This window comes from Microcaecilia unicolor, chromosome 1, assembly GCF_901765095.1.
Source record: "Microcaecilia unicolor chromosome 1, aMicUni1.1, whole genome shotgun sequence".
Classification (NCBI taxonomy): Eukaryota; Metazoa; Chordata; class Amphibia; order Gymnophiona; family Siphonopidae; genus Microcaecilia; species Microcaecilia unicolor.
The window spans coordinates 397,436,531-397,458,476 of NC_044031.1; the positions used below are offsets into that span (position 1 = coordinate 397,436,531).

At 44.1% G+C, this 21,946-nt stretch overlaps 1 protein-coding gene across 1 annotated transcript in view; it reads left to right on the forward strand.

The window, feature by feature from the left end:
- HIVEP1 (HIVEP zinc finger 1) overlaps positions 1 to 15,435 on the forward strand; it is a 392,318-nt gene extending 376,883 nt beyond the window's left edge. The window contains exons 9-10 of the mRNA XM_030211058.1: positions 4,248 to 4,723; positions 13,809 to 15,435. Of these exons, the coding sequence (XP_030066918.1) occupies positions 4,248 to 4,723; positions 13,809 to 14,903 (1,571 nt within the window). The 3' untranslated portion in view covers positions 14,904 to 15,435. The remainder of the gene's footprint in view (positions 1 to 4,247; positions 4,724 to 13,808) is intronic.
- Positions 15,436 to 21,946: the final 6,511 nt, after the last annotated feature.

Genomic DNA, 21,946 nt, shown 5'->3' on the forward strand with positions numbered 1-21,946 from the left:
TGAAAACGTCCAAAATCGGCTTTCCATTATACCGATTTATTCGTTTTTGTGAGATAAACGTCTATCTCCCGATTTGGGTCGAAATCTAGGCGTTTTTCTCTTTCAATTATAAGGTGGATAGTATACTACTTACAATGTCAACACAATATGTAATAGAACATTTTAATTGATAGCTAAGCTGGTCGCTGATCATTGGGGATGAACAGGTTTAGCATGTATTTGCATGCTATTTGCGCTGAGCCCTGTTTTGCATGCTAGTTGTGTTCAGAGCCCACGAGTGCGTTGTTTCATGCGCTCAGGGGCTCTGATCATGGGGCGTTAGCAAATGCAGGCACTAGTATGACGCTAACAGCCTCTAGCACCAGCGTTTGCTTCTGATCATCGGGCAGCTAGAGCGGGAGGGGTTGAGACTTTTGTGATAATGTGTGACATGGGGGAGAGAGGTGAACCTTTTGTGATGCCATGAAAGTCTTTAAATGATTTTGTGCTGCTGAACCTAGATGGACTTCCAACACTGAACTCATTATAAGCCTGAATTGATATTACCTCTTTCATCTAAATGACTGCCGTAGTGATCATGAAGCAGGATCAGTCTGCTCAGTTTATTCCTTAATGGCACCATTTTTCCCCCGCAGCCCTGTCAAATGTAGTTTGTTCAGGAGCATTTGTTGTGATATACAGTGTCCAAATCATACTGAAAAAATAGTGATTAATGAATGCCAACCTTTATGACCTTTTTTCTAGTGTGGATATTTATCGGGACCTCTGTTAATACAAAATGTTATTAAGCTTGTTCTTGAGGGCACAAAACTGTGATCTAGTTTCGGCTGGTTGCACTCAGGTCAGGCTTGTGATAAGGTAACATCAGGTGCTTTTTTTGTATCAGTATGCACCGGTACAGCATACCGACACTTTTTTTTTACCTACTCTACCATTGGCGTCACTATGAGGCTAATCCTGTTTCCAGAGCTGCCAAGGGGTCCCAATTTTTGAGAGGGAGATTTTAGTACACACACCCCAGCCCTGCCCCACTCTGCATTGGCTCCACCCATTCTACATGGCTCCACCCCCTGGCACACCTCAAACCCATAGCCATTTCCGAAGATATTTTATTTAATAGCCTAATACCCTTTTCAATTAGCTTTCAGAGGCCAAAACCTCCTGCCTCAGGTTAGTATAATGCTGTTATGGTATCCTTTCCTGACCTAAGGAAACGCTAGAGATGCCCATAGAAATATATGGGCGTCTTTTAACATTTAGCATGTGTTAAAAATGCTAATGCACCTTTGTAAAAGGACCCGTTAATTTCACTAAAAGTATGTGTAGGGTTCCATAGCATACATACTTTTAGCTGGATTAAGGGAAGGTACTGTATGTTCTGAGGAATTAGTGCACAGACCTTCCCTTTTCAAATGCATACGTGATATTTCCCAGCTGAATTTAGTTATACCCCATAGGAAAAGAATGAGCATGTATTTTCTTTGAAAATCTGTACAGAATCCAAAGGCCGAAGCACCTGAAGTGTTTGCATCTGAAAATTTGCATTTTGAAAAATGTCCCTTGTGCGATGGAGCACCTGAGAAGTATAAAATTTATAAAGAGGTTTGCATTCAAGTTTAAAGTGTGAAGAATACAGATTATGTGAGCGTAAGAGAAAGTTGTGATTGCAAAGAAAACGAATAGAACAAGATTAAAGTAGGGTAAGAAATGTGTTCTGAATGTTGTAGAGAATGATCTGCTCAGTCCAAGTTTTGAGGTGACAATTTGAAACTGCCCGATGAACTTAATGTATACCTACAGTCCTGCAATATAATTTTTTCTTTCAAAGTTTGAAATAGTCCAAGACTCGGGGTACAGTCTCACATGTGCAAAATACCCATGAGGATTTTAAAATGAAATCCCTGTGTATACTTTTCCTTCAGAGCCTACTCCCATTCTTGCGCCACTATTTAATGAAGCCAAAAGTACAACACACAGCTTGGCTGCATAGTTGGGAGACATTTTTCAAACATGGCAGTCTGGCTACTTAATCATTATTAGCATGGCTAAATGCTTTTTAATGATTGGCCTCCATATGTCTAGGACCATGATCCCTAATGGGGAAAAATGGCACTGGGTCATTAAATATAGTTTTTTTTTTATAAAAGAGATTGGGGAAAGGTGCTAAACATTATTTAATGTGTTTTTGTGATAGAATAGAAGAGAGTTTGTTGCAAATAGCTTTCCTAGTTTTCCAGAAAAAAGTTGTAGCGGCCAAATGGATGCTGCAGAGTTACAGTGCCACTACTGTCTGAGTTTTTACCAGCCTCAAGCTAGAGTAAATGTGTTCCTTTGCTGAGGGCTGCCAGAGGTGAACAGAAGGCGCATCTGTATTTGGATGAATAGATGTTTGTGGGCATCTCTGTCAGTGCAATAGCAGATGCTCATGGAACATTTCAATTGACTCTTGCAGATGCCAAATACCATTTTTTTTTTTTTGAAGCTGTGATCAATATCCTTGATTTTTGTGGTGGGATATTTATTTTTTTGCCAAATTAATTTTTTATGTATTTGGAAAGGAAGAGAGTTTCAGGTATTTGTCTTCCAGAGGCTAGAAATATTTGGAGTGAATTGAGCAAAGCCTGCAAATACTTTTGTAAACATATAACTTGCTGGTTTGATTTTGCAAGGGAAACTCCATGGAGTTCTCCTTTTGAAAAAAATAACTTGCAAATAATCACCAATTTGCAGGGGACTTGACCTAAACAAAATAATTAAGGGAGGAATTCATCAAGGTGAGGTAAAAGATTCCCTTTTACTGCACCTTGATTCACTGTCAGATTCAGCAATCTGCAGGACCATTTTAAAAGACTAACGCTGCTTGCAAGCCACCTCGCAGGCAGTGTTATTCCTGCAGCCTGGGAGCATTAGGCACAAAGCCACTGCCCGATGGTCCCAGACTAGCAGAGCAGGGTTCTCCCCCTCCTCAATACCCTCTTCTGCCACCTCAAGATCCTCCAACCCCAACAACCAAGGGAGCTACTTTTTCAAGCTTTGGTGGTCTCCGGGCAGAAGCACTCACTCACTCCTGCCCAGTCCAGCGCCTTTAGTAAAATTGCGCCCCCTAGCGATAGTCCCATGCAACTACCACTAGGGGTCAGGCTTCCTCATAAAGATACATGAGTGCTAGCAGTAGTCAAGACATTTCCCTAAAAGTGTCAGAATGGACAGGAGCGAGTGGGCCTTGCTTCTACCAGAGACCCCTATGGGAAGGGGGGGATCTGGGGTGTCTTAAGGCTGCAGCGTGGGTCAAGGGGGTCATGAGGCTGCAGAGCATCTTGAGGGAGGTCTTCAGGCAGCGGAAAGAGGTCCTGAGGCCTGGAGAGTTGGTCTGATGCTGGGGGGGGGGGGGGGGGAGCTTGAGCTGAGGGGGTAACCCTGCTCTGCCTGCCTATGGCTTTGCAGTGTTTTACGACTCATTACTGCCTAACCCACAGTGACTTAAAATATTGCTGCACTATTTTATGTCAAGCGGCATTAGGGCTGTTTAAGTCATGCTAAGAGCCAAATAATGGGGCCGTTTTACTAAGGCGTGGGTGGGCTAATGCACAGGTGGTTCATGCCAAATTGGCGCTCCTGCCGGGCTAGTGTGTGTGCCCGGTGGTAATTCTGAGTCTGACCACGGTAGAAAATAATTTTCTATTTTCTACCATGGGGGTGTTCCCAGCGGTAATCAGCAGTTGACGCTTGCTACATGGTTACTGCTAGGTCAGTGGGTGGCGGTAAGGGCTCAGGCTGTAAATAGGCGCACGCTAGTTTTAATTTCAGCGCACACCCATTTCCTGACCCGTTTTTTTTAAAAAAAGCCCTTTTTCCCAACTATGGTAAAAAATGGCCCAGCACACGCCCAGAACACGTTCCCGCACTGCATGCCACTTTTTACCGCAGCTTAGTAAAAGGACCCCAATATGACTTAAGGCCCTAACTCTGCCTGATAATTCCCAACCCCTCTAAATGAAGTAAAAGAGTTTTCTATTGAAGAGCAAAGTCACCTTGGTCTGTCTATACTTCTGATTTTTGGAATGGATTGTGTTGTATTCAACTTGGTGTTCTACTGCTGTTGATGCCAGAAATCCATTATTTTCCTTGTTCAATGTACTGCAAGTGATTGATGCATAGGAAAGAGAGATTTGATTTTGTTGGAGTTTGAAGTCTGTGTACGGCAGTGAAACTGCTTCTTCTCTAATTTTTTTTTTAACTTTCCACAGGTGAGAGACAAAAGAATAGTTGTGAGCGACCAGGATATGATGTGGAAGATTCTGATGGTGCAGATGATGATGACAATGAGGATGATGATGATGACAGCCAAGCTGAGTCAGGACTGTCTACTACCCCTTCGGTTACAGCCAGCCCCCAGCATCACCCAGATGGATCCAGCCACCATGACCCTTCCAGTGCCAGTGAAGAAACCAGAATTGCAGACTGCTTTTCTCGGGGTCAGGCAGGTCTTGTAAATATTCTGCCTAAAGCACTACTCACAAAGATGACGGCACTAACCACATCATTGGACTTCAGAACTGCAAGGTCAACTGTAGCTGGCAGGCATCAGGAGACAGATGTGCACTGTACCCAGTCATCACCAGCCTACTCCAAATCTCCCAGCTATCAGATGTCTGTAGATTATCCAGATACAGAAGAAGCTTTGGAAGGTTCCATAACCTCAAAAACTACACGCTTGACTAAGGCAAGAAAATGCAAGATTATTTTGTTTGTTTTTGTAGAGAAATGAGGGGCCTTGACCTCAGAAATATGTGGCTTAAAAAGTTCTATTAAAAATGCAAAAAACAAATCACTTACTGGGATATGGTCAACATTAGCTTTTTTAATAGGTAAATATTTCAATGTGTTTGTGTTTCTACTTAAGATATATCTAGATAGATTGATTGATTGATTGATTTTCAGTGGAATTTTTTAAGGCAAATATTTCTCTGGTCTCTTAAAAATTTTGACTAACACCAAAGTTTTCAAAATATTTTTCTTCCCCATACATAATGGTCAAGCCAAAATTTTTAGAAGCCAGAGGAAAAACTGTTGGGAGTAATATTCAGCTGACAGTGATCAGCGTTTTCTTTTAAACGCTGACCGTAGCCAGCTAAATAAGCCACGGATTTTCAGTGCCAGGTCATGTATGGCAATAGGCGCCGAGTATCCGGAGCTAATATATACTCTGCTAGACGCCAGGTCCCGGCCAATATTCAGCCAGGGACCAAATAACTGTCTTATTTAAGTTCCAGTTTAATATTGGCCGCCCCCCAATGCAGCCCCTCTCCTCTGGGTGCCCCCCAACCTGTGATAGTAACAATCCCCCCCCCCTCGGTCCATTTCATATCCATAGTGGCCCAATGGGGGTGATGGGAACAGGAGTGAACCCCACTTGCTCCTGCCCCTAGTGGCAGCATCTTCAAAATGGCTCACAGGGGACAGAAGGGGGATTGAGGAGGGTAAAAAAGGAAAAATAAGAATGGGTGCTGGCCAATATTCCATGCCGGCACCCGCATAACTGCTGGCTCCTCCCCGACATCGCCCCTGACTGGCCTACTATTTTTATGGCCGGTCAGAGCTGATATTCAGTGGCACTACCCAGTTAAGTGCCATTTAATATCAGTGGTTAGGCAGCCCTGAGCGATTTAAGCGGGCAGGAGCCTCCCTTCTGCTGTGCAGTGATCAGATCAAATGAAGGTTCATCAGCAAACCACTGCACTACCGGACTGTCTGCCAGAACTTTGGCCCACTGTCGTGTGACAAGTGTGACATAGGTGGGATACAAGCTGTTCACATGTCCAAGGTTCTCCCGATAAAGCACCTTCTTTAGTTAGCTGGTCAGCTAGGTCATTACCTCTTCTGTCTGGGTGATCTACTCTGGCGTGCCCTTTAACCTTTTTCCAATAAACAGCCATGTCGTGATGCTGGACCAGCTGGTCTAAGGCCAAGATAAGATCCCCATTCACAACAGCTTTCCCTTTTGAATTGAGCCTGCCATTGGTTTTCCAGGTGGTTAGGTGAGACACTAATGCATGACAGACATAGTCGGAATTGATGCACATGATGATGGTTTTGATTCCAGCGCTCGTCTAGGAGTGCTGACTATAGGATGAGATCTGGGGTGTCCCCTTGGCAGCAGTTCCTCACTTTCCTCACCATCGGAGTCATCCCCTGATTCTGAGACAGGACCACCTTCTGGTGTCAAGGGATGGCTTTCGAGAGCATCAGCTGCTTCTGGGCTGTGTGAGTCATACTCCTCAATGTCGATCACATCCTCAGCCATGATCTTAAGATCCCAGTCTGTAGGTACTTCAATATCAGGTAATCACACAATAGCAATTACTCTGGACTCGTTTGCAAAGGAATATGTCAGTATGTCTTATTTGGCCCTTCGGTTCCTGTCAGGCTGGCTACCAATGAAAGGAGCAAAGCCAAAATGAAAATATATTATTTATTATAAATATAGGAATATGGCAAAAATGCAAAGCAAGTTACAAAAATATACTTGTGCATTACAAAATAATTATTATTACACCAATAGATCTATATAAATATTCTAAGAAGATTATGAGATATTACACCAATAATATCTCCTGATAAAAGATTACCACTCTTAGTAGGGAGTTAGACTACTGACCACAAATCCTGGAACAAAATAGTCCTTCAGACACAAAAAACCATAGACTAACTGTATCCTGAACCATAAGTATAAAAATACTGCTTCTCTCCTTTTGTAGTCCTTAGGTTGCAGACTTCCAGAATGGTGAAGAATCTGATTTTTCCGTTGAGACTCTAGCAGAATTTCTACAAGTCTATCCCAGTCCAGGAATAAAATCCAAAGTCTTTGCTCTGTGCCCTGATTCACAGTCTTATAGGAAACTACAGAGCTGCAGCAGAACTGACCTTGTCAGCTTTTATCACAGCTTTCTAAAATTGCTTTTATATATCTATGACAATCTACACTTGTGAAAGCTGCTACTTAAATGTGGGATTCCTTCTAAAATATTTTCCATGTGGTGTGTTCAGGGAAATATGGATATATTTACTTGCATGCCTAAGAAGATAATATACCATTTGTTCCACATTTAATCCTCAGGTCTAAGGACATTCTTTGGGAAGGTACATCTGATATGATAACAGCCTGTCTTGCCCTTGTTAATAGATATCCACTTCATCTGTTCGTTTCTAGGTTTTTGAGGGAATTGTGGAATTTAAAGTCCCCAATTCCATGGATCTTTAGTGTGGTCTTGGCTCAATTCATAAAAACATTCTTTGAGTGCATGGAATCAGTAGAACTGAAGTTGCCAACCCATAAAGTTTTCTTAATGGCAGTAATATTAGCTTAGAAAGTAAACAAATTCTAAGTGCTACTTCATACCCTCAATATCTATATTTCTTCCACAACAAAATAGTGCTTCAAACTCGGCCTATTTTTGCCAAAGATGGTATTTGATTTTCAAATCAGTCAGTCATTTTACATTTTCCCTAAGGCTTCAAGTTCACTGTGAACAGGCATTGACTTACTATATGTAAGAAGCAACTTTATTGGGGACTTACAAACGAAGTGTAAAGTAAACTTCAAATTGTGATCTCGAGTGTTGATCCATTGATGGAATTCTGTCAGTCTGTTTTTAGTTTATAGTTTATTGAATTTACTGTACCAGTTGGCTTTATCCAAGATCACGGTGGTGTACAACTACAATAGAAACATTTTTAAAAATGGAAAAGAACTACAATAAGTTGACAGAAAAGACCATCCACACAAGTCCACAAACGTCACAATACAAATATAAAACTAAATAAATAGTAGCTACCTAGGACATTATTCCATCTAATCCCCAGAGAGGGTAACATCTAAAACAGTGACAAAATAGTAAGTCTTAAGAAGACACAGTGGCATAGCAAGGGGGGGGGGGGGGCGGGAGGGGCGGTCCGCCCCGGGTGTCAGCTCAGGGGGGGGGTGCGCCCTGACAGCTCCCCCCCCTCGGCGAATCGACACCCCCCCCCCACGACCAGCTCCTGCACCCTACCTTTAAAAAGAATATCGGGAGGCGAGGCGCAGCACCTCACACCTGCCCTTTACGTAAAAGAAATGTGGACCGTCGGATCTTCCCTCGCTCTATCTGTCCCGCCCTCCGCTGACGCAACTTCCTATTTCCGCAAGGGCAGGACAGACAGAGCGAGAGAAGGCCCGACGGTCCACATTTCTTTTACGTGCAGGGCAGGCACGAGGCGTTGCGCCTCACCTGCCGATATTCTTTTTAAACGTAGGGTGCGGGAGCTGGTCGAGGGGGGGGTGTCATTGTGCTGCACCCGGGGGGGGGGGGTGCAACGGCGAACCGCCCCGCCCCGGGTGGCAGCCCCCCCTGCTACACCACTGAGAAGACATTTAAATCATAGCAAAGATTTCACCTCTCACAAAGCCTGAGATGAGGCATTCCATAAAGAAGACTCTAAATAGAAAAATGTTACCTTCCTAGTGGATGTCAAGCGATCCTTTCTCTCCAGAGGAACCACCAAAGTTTGTGTATCCAGTGATCATAAATTCCTAGCAGGCACATGTGGACTCACCAGGCCTGAAAGTATTTGAGGTACTTTTCATAATATGCTTTATTTATTCTGCCTCACCATCACATCAAAGTAGCATCTATATACCTGCTCCAAAATTGGACTTCTTGAAATGGATGAACCTCCAGAAAGTTTTCTTCAAATGTAGCTATATATAGGCTAGCAATATCAGGAGCTATGGAGGCACCCATGGTTGTCTCTTTAATTTGTTTATAAAATTGTTCTTGAAAGCAGAAATAATTTTCTTTTAAAACTAAAGATTCTAGTTCTATCACATAATATGCAGGGATTCGAAGATTTGTAGTTCTGCTATCTAAAGTCTTCCTAATCAGAGCTTCATCTTGGGAGATGTTAGTGTAAAGAGATTCTTCATCGAGGGTTACAAGAAGGAGGTTTGAGGTGTCGGCATCAAAACCATTCAGTGCACTGATAATATGACTAGAATCGTGTAATAGGACTTTGTGAATGGTATAAAAGGTTTGAAAAGCTTTTCTGTAAAAATGGGTAATGGCTCAAGTAACAAACCTACTGCAGTCACTATTGATCTCTTTGGGAACCGCAGGATATGCAATTTTGGCACAGGTACATAGATGATATTTTGATGTTGTGGTGAGGCAGCATAAACATTTATTATTTATTTATTTAGATTTTGTTCACACCTTTTTCAGTAGTAGCTCAAGGTGAGTTACATTCAGGTACTCTGGATATTCCTCTGTCCCAGGAGGACTCACAATCTAAGTTTGTACCTGAGGCAATGGAGGGTTAAGTGACTTGCCCAAGATCACAAGGAGCAGCAGCGGCATTTGAACCGGCCACCTCTAGATTGCAGGACCAGTTCTCTAACCACTAGGCCACTCCTCCACTCTGTAGATGAGCACTCGAGATCCCAATTTGAAATTTACTCTACATTTCAATTATGGGTCCCCAATAAAGTTGCTTCTTTCACCCTACCTTCACTTTTTGGTTTACTATATGAAAAGCCTGCAGCCATGTTCTTAGGTCATTAAACTTTTTATATCCTCTGATCATAACAATTAGAAACTGTGGTGTTTAGGAGAACTTTATCATAGTGTCTAGTGGACTACATTTCACACTGCTGAGTCCTTACAGGATTGTACCTAATTGATACAGTGAAAATACACCTATGCGCTAATTAATGTGCGCTAATTTGGAACTACCGCCCGGCTACCACGTGGCTCGGGCAGTAATTTCATTGTTTACGCGTGCCCACTATGCGCGCTGAAAAATATATTTTATTTTCCGGCGCTTGGCACTAACCAGGCGGTAATCGGCATTGTACGTGCGCTGACGATTACCGCTCGGTTAACGTGTGAGACCTTACTGCTAAGCAAGTGAATGGGTGGCGGTAAGGTCTCAGGCCCAAAATGGACACGTGCCAATTTTCATTTTGCCACACGTCCATTTTCAGCCCCCCCCCCCCCCCAAAAAGGCCTTTTTTGCAGGTGCGCTGAAAAATGGACCTGCGCCCATCCAATACACGTGTCTACACCAGCGCAGGCCACTTTTCGGCACACCTTAGTAAAAGGACCCTCAAGTCAGAGCAATGGCAAAATCTGTTGCACATTCCACTCCTTTTCTCTTGGAGATATACCTACAGCTGCGGCATCGTCTTCCGTTCACACCTTCACATTTCATTACTGTCTAAATAATATGTCTTGAAGGCTTTTTCAATTCATTGTCAACTCCCTACAAACAGTGTCTGTTTATTATTATTATTATTATTATATTTATTTTAATAAGATCAAGTTACAAACAGCAATGTTTCTCCCAGCTAAATAACATTGGCAACAAAACATATTTCTCTCAAAAATCTACTGGCAGAAAGCACAGTTGTTGGCTTTAAATAGGGGTTTTCCATAGATAGAGGAAAAAATCAAACAAATTAGTGTGTGACATCATCTCACAGAAATCTTCATCATAACTCTAGAACTGAGCATTGCAGAATTTCCATCCTCTCCTGGTTTTCATCAGTCTGTTAGAGAGCTTGGGTGTCAATTCTCCGGATGGTGGTCAGGCATGTGTGTCTGATTTATTCTGCTGTTTATGCAGAACCCCTCCTCTATTACAAATAAACAGCTTCGATTTTTCTGAAGCCCCCCCCCCCCCCCAGTGGGAAATATCAGTGATTGAACTAATACTTTAAAAGGATTGAAAAAGAACGGTGCACATAGTCCAAGTCAAAACAATCTATTATGTTCCTTTTTACATTGCATTATACATTTTCTATACCACCTTTTGGGCACAAACATCAAAGCAATGAACAATGTAGAAAAAATGGGGTAGGTCTTATTTGGAGAAAAGCCCAACGATGAGCAGAAAGGGACAGAGAACACCAGAAGGATATGCAGGCTTTAGACAAGAGAGGTTAAAGCCTGGAAGATGAATGTTAAAGGACCTAGAGATTGAGAACAAAGGAAAGGTAACCTCTTGTAGTGTTCCAGCCAACCAACTAGCTTTTGCATGCTTTAATAAATAACATTCAGCCAGTGGTGGTCAGCATTTTTTAAAGCGGCATTGAATATCTGGGCATGTGCTGGGCCAATGGTACTTATGTATCCAGTACATGCCCACCAAAGTGATAGCTGGTTGATGTTTAGCTGGGACCATATAAGACTCTTTGCCTTTATATGGAAGGCTGACACCTGTAGTGGTACCGCGAGGCCACCACCAGGGGTCAATGGGCACTATTTTACACTCAGAACCAGATGGGGTAGGAGCACTATGGATAGTCCCTGAGTAAGCCCAATGGGTTTTTGGGGTGGGGTCAAGGTGGGTGGGAGGAGCATCGGGGCAGGGTTTGAGTTGTGGAGATTGGAAAGGGATGATTTCTGCTTTAGGGGAATTGGAAAGTGGCGCTTCCTAAGGTGGAAGAGGATCAGAAAGGGGGTACTGAATTGGGGGGGGGTTCGAGGAGATTAGGGGAGAAGATTGGATCGACGGCCACAACCTGGAAGTTATATGGATATTGGCCGATTCAGTGTCGGCACCTGCGTAGCTAAGCACCCAAAGATAGGACAGCCATACATGTGGTCTGCTCTGGTCACTTATCTATGCAGGCACCGTTCTCCTCCCCTGCCCGGTTTTAGAATGGGTAGTTAGAGCTGATATTCAACGACACTGCTCAGTTAAGTGCTGCTCAATATCAACAGCCAATGCATTCAGGCCCAGATGCACTAAACCTTAACAACCCTTTACTGACCATTAACGAAGAAATTTTCAACCATAGCATGCATCAAAGGCCATTTTCCGACGACTCTAGCAGCTAACGAAAACGGAATGCAAACGAGAAACTACCATTGAAATGTGGACAATTCAGAATGCACTAACCATACCTATGATTGCAACAAATCATCTACCATCAGAAATTTAACGTGAGCTCAGACCTGTCGTTAAGGCCTGAGCTGTCATCTCCCCGCTGCCCCCTGCACCATAAAAATCCCCTGGCATGTTTAAAAAGAAAGTGAGATTACAGGAGAGATTAAAACACAAACACGTGGCTCCCCGCTTCCCTCTGCCTAAAATAAAAAATGAAACAAACAACAAAAAAGGATCGGGAGGGGGCAAAGGCGCTCATCAGGAGTGTCCTGTATGGACGGCCTTGCCCCGCCCGAGGTCGCCACTGCTCCCAGGGCAGGCACAGGAAGATGGAGAGAGACGTCGGTGAAGGCAGAAGCAATCGACGATCAGCTGTTCCATCCCGTGCAGTGCCTTCACACACAGGTGAGAGGCGCTGCACCGGCCACTAAGGCGGAGGGGGGGTCCGGTGGAGGGGGGAGCGGCAGTGACGAACTTAGGGGGCGTGGCACAGGGCGGAGGATGACGGGAGGCAGAGCAGTGGTGTGAGAAGAGAGAGACAGGAAGGGAGGGGGGCCCGGCGCTGCAAACGTTTGATTTTTATTTTGAGTTTTTATTTCATACAGGGAGAAGCGGGGAGCAGCGGCGACCTCGGGCGGGGCGGGGGGGCAAGGCCATCCATACAAGACTCTCCTGATGAGCGCCTTTGCCCCCTCCTGATCCTTTTTTGATGTTTGTTTATATTTTATGCAGGGGAAAGCGGGAAGCCACGTGTTTGTGGGGGTTTTTTTGTTTTGTTTTGTTTTGACATTTGTGGCATGCGCAGAGCAGCCAGCATAACGCTTGGCTGCTCTGCGCATGCTTTAGGGGCCGATTACTGATGGGGATTACACCAATTTAACGTATCTTTAATGCATGGTACTTTACAATACAGTACCGTGCATTAAAGTCTTGGTTTTTTTTTGTGCATTCTTCGTTCTTTAAAATTCGTTAAGGACTTTTACGTTTCACATTTTTTTACGAAACGTTGATGCATCTGGGCCTCAGTGTTGTTTAAGGGAGCAGGAGCCTCTTCTGCCTGGGTAAACCCTTTTGAATATCGTGCTCTAAGTGTTTACCCCTTTCTTAAATCTATTGTTATGTGGGTTCTACCTTGAGTTACAGGGATAGGGCATTCCACAGAGTTGATGCCAAATATGCAAAGGCTATATGTGTATGGCCTCAAGGTGAATTTTACAGGGATGGGGAACTCAAAGGCTGATCAAAGAAATCAGGAGGAAAATACTGACACTCAGTTGATAACTTCTACAAATGTATTTAATTTAATTTCTTCTAGGCCATAGTCCTAATTCCTGAACATTGCCCGGCATTAAAAAGAATATGATAGAAATTGCCAGATTAAACTTCTGATAGTAAATATACAATAATGTAAAAATCTTGTTTTCCCCAGTAACAGATTGCTTGTGTGCTGGAATCTGCTTGGTAGGGTAATTAGTTCTGTACTGTGTCTGATGACTTCTTTCAGTACCAAATGAATATTTCAGTGCACTGTATTAAAATATACATATTTAGTTTCAGGGCATAATATTTTGGTAAGCAATATATTTCTTGAACTACTTTGGATGCAGTTGAATTTACCTTGAATAATTGTTCATTTTCTTTATTAATGAGGTAATCATAGGAAGGCAAAAAATCACATTTTCTGAGGAAGTATTAAATCAGGATTCTTTTGAAAACAGCAGATTGTGCTGTCAAAAATAGAGAATTATTTCTTCAGATGAAAATAACCTGGATCTAGGAGACCCTGTTTCCATGGGAAAGGACATAACTCAGACTACTCTAGAATTCTGTTTTTCATTCTCCCTTTAATCTGAACAGTAAAGAATCATTTTCTGTCTTGTTAGGACTCCTCTGTGAAGCTACCTTCGCCACCTGTGGATCGCAGCACACAGACTACAACAGGGTGGGATTATAAGATTCACCAAGAGAAGATGTTGAAGGCTACAGAAATAGCAGTACCTCAGGCTCACCTCTTCAGTCATCTTCCTTTGCATTCACAGCAGCCAGCACAAACACCCTACAGCATGATTCCAGTGGGGGGTGTCCAGCTGGTGCCTACATACTCCACATTTGTGCCCATTCAAGCTGGGCCTGTGCAGCTGACTATACCTGCGGTCAGTGTGTTCCATAGACCCACAGGTGGGCCTAGTGACAATGCTTCTGAGGTACATAGCGCTACAAATCCAAGTGTTGTGCCATGTATCCCAGTAGGCCAGGTAAGTGTACCAGGCCTACCAACTTTGAGTGCGCCCAGTCTTCAACCCCTTCCATCACTAAGCATGGAGACGTTAAACATATTAGGGCTGGCAAACACGAATGTGGTCCCACCAATACACCCCCCTGGACTTACGTTAAATGCGGTAGGGCTACAAGTTTTGACTGCTAGCCCTTCTCAGAGCAACCCAGTTCCTCAAACGCATATTCCAGGCCTGCAGATACTAAATATAGCACTCCCTACTTTAATTCCATCCATTAGCCCACTAAGTACAGAAGGTCAGGGCAAGAAAGCTTGTGAAACTCAACATGAACAGATGCCTGTAAGCCTTTCTATCAGTCATTCCAATCAGACTAGCAGAACTGGATCTCCTCAGGTAACGCCTTCTATACAGGAATATAATGGAAAAAGGATATCACACCCTGCCACTTTAAACGATTACAAAAAGTTGAACGCTCAAGAAAAAACAGACATAGAAGAAGTTGACCAAGTGGATCACACAAAACCACGGAGCAGCATCAGTTCTATTCTGAGCAAAGCAATGCCCTCATCAGAACCCTTCCTCAGGGTAACTAGTGGAAGTGCGACTAGTCCCCTGAACCATGAGACTCGGTCTGCTGAAACACAATTGCAGAGGCTAGGACTGCCACGCAAGCAGAATACTATGCAGTTTAGTGATTCCAGCAGTGATGATGATGAAGACAGACTTGTAATAGCTACCTAAAAGCTTTATTTTAGTTTTATATATATATATATATATAAACACTTAAAGGTTTGTTTGCAAACCTTCCTTTCCTTAAAGCACATTTTTTTTCTGACTAATCTTTGTGCAATCATGAACTGTTGACCAATAATTGTGTCTTGTCGGCTCCAGCCATTTTTGTACATGTTGTATAGACAATTGTGCCTTTTGAAGTTTTATGGTCTAGAAACCTGTACAGATCAATGAATATATATATATATATATATATATATATAATCATAAAACTAAAGTAGTTGTTTGTGTTTAGTAAATAATATATCCTATGTCTACTAAAACAAAAGATTTAATTATATATGTTGCACTGTTTATGTAAATTTATATGGCTGTGGGGCAATGTTTTTGTGTACAGCTCTAGTTATATAAAACTCCACTATTTATTGTATCCTTATTCATCTTGGAAAATGGGTCTGGCCATCTTCATGTTCAAGAAAGTAGCTTTATACTTAAAAACTGAATTTCTCAGTGTTGAGCAATGTTCCAATAAAATTTTTGATTACTGACTTTATCTTTGTTCACATAGGGGGTAATTCTGAAAAGGTCACCAATTTTAGACGTAAGATGCTGTGTACTAAGCGCAAATTCTACATCGGCAATTATGCATGTAATTGCCATTATAGAATAGTAGCAGAAGGTGACATTTATGTGCCAACATTTAGGAATGGCCAATTATGTCATGTCAGTGGCTGGTGTAAATGACCGTAACTAAATGTTGCAATTGTGCTCGTAAATGACAGTATTGTAGAATCTTACAGCATACGTGCTAGACATACCTATGACCTGCCCGTGCCTCCCCGCCCCCATGGATGCCCCCTTGCAGTTACAAGCTATAGGATTTGCGTGCTAAGGGATCCTTGTACTGAAGGATTGGAGAGTCAACAGGCTTGCCATGCACCAATCCAGAACTACCGCCGGGCTACTGCAGGAGCCCAGCAGTAGTTCATAGAAACATGACAGCAGAAAAAGGCCATATGACCAATCCAGTCTGCCCATCCTCTGTAACCCCTAATTCTTCCCATTCCTAAGCGATCCCACATGCTTATCCCATGCCTTTTTAAATTCTGGAACAGACCTCGACTCCACCACCTCCTCCGGGAGGCCATTCCACGCCTCCACCACCCTTTCTGTGAAATAATTCTTCCTTAGGTTACTCCTAAGCCTATTCCCTCTTAACTTTGTCATATGCCCCCTCATTCCAGAGCTCTCCTTCATTTGGAAAAGACTCTCTTCCTGTACATAAATAGTTCCCATCCCAAGCCCTCGCCATTTCTGCTGCTACAAAAATATTTTCTATTTTTCTAGTGCCAGTGCTTACCTGGCACTAATCAGGCAGGGCCAGCCATGTGCTGGCCAGTTACCACCAGGTTACTGCTGGAGCCCTTACCGCCACCTCATTGGGTGGCAGTAGGTGCTCCCCCCCCCCCCCCCCCCAAATGGCTACATGGCAATTTCTTTTTGTGAATAAAAGACAACCATTTACCCGCTGCGGTAAAAAGAGGCCTCCTAAATTTCTAGAATATCAGCAGTGTAGTTATGGTCTTAGCTACAAATTAGTGCCAGTTATCAGCAATTAATTCACCTATTATTGGTTGTTAGTGCCACCTATCCCCTAATTTACCAATTAACTTATGCGCATAACTATCAGCGCGCAAAATTATAGAATTAAGGGGATACTGCCTTCTACAAAATAAGTACCTGAATATATGTAAACCGCTTTGAATGTAGTTGCAAAAATCTCAGAAAGGTGGTATATCAAGTCTAGGGTTACCATATGTCCGGATTTAACCGGACATGTCCTCTTTTTGAGGACATGTCCGAGCGTCCAGACGGGTTTTGCCAGTCCGCCCGTTTGTCTGGATTTCTGGACAAATGGGCGGGCGGGCCTATCTTAGCCTCCCCTTCCCTTACTTACTATCTACTGCCCTGGTTGTCTAGTGGTGACCTCTTCGGGGCAGGAAAGAGCCCCCTCTTTCCTGCCCGGAGCACTGCCCTTGCCCTGCATCCTGTTGCTGTGACGGTCTCGGGATTCAAAATGGCCACCAAGAATTGAAGCGGCTTCACGAGACTTCAACTCTCGACGGGCATTTTGAATCCCAAGACCGTCACAGCAACAAGATGCAGGGCAAGGACAGAGCTCCGGGCAGGAAAGAGGGGGCTCTTTCCTGCCCCGAAGAGGTCGCTAGACCACCAGGGCAGTAGATAGTAAGTAAGGGGAGGGGAGGTGGCGGGGGGGCAGGGGAGGGGAATATGTGACAGGGGCGGGGTGAGGATATGAAAGGGGCAAAGGAGTGGGCGGGGCAGGGGGGCGGGACATGTGTCCTCTTTTTGAGAGGACAAAATATGGTAACCCTGATGAAGTCCCATTTCCCTTTCCCTTCTTAATCTTGTGCAACAGCAAGGAAAGTACAGAGACCCTCTCCTATTCTCTGTTTTAGCATAGAAACTTGCAATGCACCTCCCATCCTCTTAAAAGACAACTTTCTGTACGTCTTTCATAGTAAAATGGTAAGAGTCAGATCTGGACCAACTTTGCTAGCCTCCTGCATTTATTATTTTCTTTCAACAGAGATCAGGCTGTATTGTGATAATGATCCCTCATGCAATACATGTGCTTAATTAATCATTTCAAATTTTCAAACATCAAAATGAAGTTTTAGGCCTTGATTCACCCATGTTGAGGCCACAAAAGAGACCATTTAGAAAGGCTGGCTAAATATTTTGTATTCTGAGATACCAAAAAATTCTTCTTGAGAGACTAAATAATCATGATATGCTGTTAGAGTATAATGAGGCTTTGGGGGCTGACAGGGCTCTGAGACATGGAATTCATTGTCAACTTTTTTATTCTCTTGAGCCTGTGCAGAGCTGCTCTAATGTTAACCCCCTATAGAAAAAAGGGGGAGGAAGCACACACAACATACTCAAGCATGGTGAAAGGGCAGGAAATCAAAAATGTTTGCCCACGCTTCAGTTGCAACCCACACTCATTTGCATACTCATTAGCACTTATTCAGCCCGGCTGTATGGGGTGTAATGAAAGAAGGCATATAGAAACTCTCAGCAAAAGGCAGTTTGCGACAGGGGGAAGAGAAAAGCTATCAGCATCATCTGGCATACATGGATATCAAGTGGGAAAGTGCAAATTGTCCCTGCTTTTCCCTATCTTGGCAACCTTTATTCTCATCTCAGGAATGTATGGCAATAGCGGTACACATTTACTAGTCAAAACCCACAATATGTTAATCATTTCACACCTCATGTCAGTATTCAACAAATCAACACGACATCAAGAGTACAGATTGGGGGGGGGGAGTAGTAATAGAGCCTCTTCTGTTCTAAAGAGAGGCTCCAACTCAGCAACACTCAAAAGATTTTGCTCCGAGCATCCTTGATAGCCGTATACTTCTACTAGTTATTTCCATAGTGCCACTAGGCATTCATAGTACTATACATACATGCATAAGAGAAAAATCACTACTCTATAGAGCTTACAGTCCAATCAAGAGAAACAGGAAGCTTAATGACATTTATTTAATATAGAAACATAATTAAGATCAATAACATGAACAGAGAGAGCTACAGCACTCATTTAAAGGCCGCTGTAATGTAACATGTTCCCAAGCCTGACAACCACAATGATCTGTACACATCTAAAGCCAGAAGACAGTTTATACTCAGCTTTTCTGTCCATTTTCAAAGCTTGTTGCTGTTTTTAAGAAGATATTTCAAGGTGCATAATCAAATGTGGACCTTTGAGTCACTATTCTAAAGGAGATGCTGTATACCATAAAAAAGCCTCCTCTTTCTGGTACTATAAAAAAAAGCTGCCATCATTTGTTCATATCATTGCTTGAATGAAAGCCATGAATAGAGGCCTGAGTCAGCATGATCTCCATAGCAGTGTGCCTTCTGAGACTGTATTTGGATGCCCACAACCAGTTTTGATTTTCCATTTGGGTTGGTCCTGGTCTTTCTCTATTATATCCTCTTGTTGATTTTCTCCTCAGTCCTTTTCCAGGATCTAATTTCCATTTTATGCTTTTCACTGTCCATCTTCTTCCATTCTTATATCTACCTCTGATTGATCCTTCTGTCTTATTTTTCTGCAGTTCTCTCATCTGCTTTTTCAACCTATATGTAGCTAGATTTTACTCATCCTCCCATCCCCCTCCCCCATCCTCAATCTTCGTCATTCTTCCCATTCCTATCTGTATCTTATTCTTCCCCATCTCTTATTTCCTGTCTCTCACCCACTTTCTAGTTGTCCATTTCAACCCTCTGTATTCATTGCCTCCCTAGTTTATCTTCTCAGCTTCAAACCCCTTACCTCCAGCTCCTTCCTGTCATTTACCCCTCTCAAACTCCAGCCTGTTTATGTCTTATCCCCTTATTCATGCTCCCATTTCTCCTTTTACCTTCCTTTTCACCCTTTCTCATCTCCTTCAAAGAGCTGTCCCCTTCCTTTGTCCCTCACCCTCTTCACAACCTTCCATCTCTTTTTTCTCTTTCCTTATCATATATTGTCTCTGCTTCTACTCCCATACTTCCTTCTCCAGCATCCATCCACCACCTTCCTTTGCCAATGTTTATGTACTCTTTCCTCCACCTTAACCCATCCATCTATCTTCTCCTGTATATGCCCTTGCTTCTCCCTATCACTTACACAGTGTCTACCTTTCTCTTTCTTCTCCCAGCCCTGCACCAGCCCCCCATCTCCTGTCTGCCTCTTGTCAGACCCCTTCTCTCACCCCCATCCCAATCCCAGTCTGATAGCTCTGAGCCTTCCCTTCTCTTTTTCCCGCCCTAGCATCAGCCCGTTCTTGCATCAGACCACTTTTGTCACCCCTACCACCTGGAAGCATCAGCCCCCATTTGCCATCCCCATCCACTTTCTCCTAGCCCTTAAATCAGGGCCATTGCCAAGCTGCTGCCCCCTTCTTCCACCTGTCCTCTCTTTTCAGCCCCCAGTTCCAGCCTCAGCACCATTCTCACACCTGCCCCCCTATTGAACCCCCAGTTTCAGCCTCATCCCACCTTGTCCCCCTTTTAAGCCTCCAATTCCAGCCTGGCCCCTTCACCCACCTACCCCCCCCCCCTTTCATCCCATAGTTCCAGCTACAGCCCTTCTCCCACCTACCCTCTCTTTTCAGCCCCAGGCTCCTCCCACTTGCCCCCATTTTCAGGTTCCAGTTCCAGCCCCCTCCCTATCTGCCCTCCTTTTCAGCACCTAATTCCAGTGACAGCTCCCAATCCCTACCTGTCTCCCTCTTGTCAGCCAGTAGCTCCCGCAACAGCCCTCTTCTCATTCTTGCCCTGCATTTAAAAATCATCTACCCTGAATTGCCAGCAGTGTCTGTGATGGAAGCAAGCTGTCTCAGGCCTTCCCTCAGCCATGTCCTGCCCTCTTCTGATGTAATTTCCTGTTTCCATGAGGGCAGCTCACAGCGAGGGAAGGCCCAAGTCAGATGCTGCCAGCAATTCAGACTAAATGATTTTTAAATGGAGGCAAGCATGACAAGGGTGCTGTTATGGGAGCTAGAGGCTGACAAGGGGAGGGGCAGATAAGGACTGGGGGCTGGAGCTTGAGCTGGATCTATGAGCTTAAAAGATAGACAGATGGGAGAAGAGGGCTGGGGATGGAACTGGGGGCTTCTGGTGATTCAGAGCTGAAAGAGAAGAGAAGGCTGAAGGGCCGAGCCTGCTCGCCTTTCACTACTGCCGCCGAGACCCCAAGGTAAGATGAGTTTTAAAATTCTGGGCGGCACGCAGGAAGGCGAGGGCGGACCGGTGGAGGACTGTTGAGGGAGAAGAGGGCGGGCACCGGGCAGGTTGGGCTGGTTGGGAAGGGAACTTCCGGTTCTGACTTCCGGCGGGTGAAAATATTGGGGGTGCTCGAGCACCCACAGCACCCAAGGAGTCGTCACCTCTGATTCAGAGTAAGAGATCGCCAGAGGGAGAAATATGCCCGACTGCACATGGAGGGAGGGCACTAGGGTGCTGAGATGCCAATCCTGTGGGAGCTGGAGAAGAGAAGACAGACAGTAGGCTAGTGGCTGGCATAACACATAAGTACAGCTTGTGCCCTCCAGAGGTCAGCGCCCCTTGCCATGTTTACCAAGTTGTGCTGACCCTATGCCAATATTCAGCAGCACTTAACTGGACAGTGCTGCTCAGAACACACAAATACATGCAGTGCCAAAGTGGCCTGAGGGCATAGTCAGGGAGGAGCTCGCACTTCTATAGGTAGGGGCTATACTCAGTGCCAGTACCTGCATAGCTCAGTTGCCAGATAGGACCACACAAAAGGTTGTCCTGTCGCTCCTCGCTTACTTATGCAGGTGCTGGCACTGAATATCAGTAGGCACCTATATAACTACTGGGTCACCAATTTAATTCTCTCCCAAATCCTTCCCTCTGTTCCAAAACTCCTAGATAGGTCCTTCCCTCAAAGCCAAGCCCTGCCCACATGTGTTAAACCCACCCTTCCCTGCAGCCCCCAGATGCCCCCAGAACACTCTTCACCCCCGTGGACTTACCCAGAGGTGATCCTGGATGTCTAGTGGGCTGGGGCAGAGAGCGATCATCCTTCCATGTAAAGATGGGGATCAGAAAGAAGGGTTTGGAGAAATCAGGAGAATCAGACTGACATCTCCTTAAGCAGGTCCTATCTAGATATTCAGCCGGGACCCATATAAGTACCAGTGGCCAACAAATGTCCAGTCATGGCTGAATTTCAATGCCTCTGCCTAGACATGGCCAGGCATTGAATATCCAGGTCTAATTTTGCTAGCAGTGATCAGCACGTTGAAAAAAGCTGACTGCCGAGTCTGAATATCTGGGGAACTGTGTTACTGATTTGTAGATTCCTTAAAATTTAGCTTGATCTTATAGTTGTTTTCAATATCTTTTGTGAGAGATATCGTGGAAGAGTTAGAGGTAAATGTTTGCCTTTTTGTGAAAAAGACAAAGATCTGCAAGAGAAACTGCACGGGAACGGGGTTTGCGGA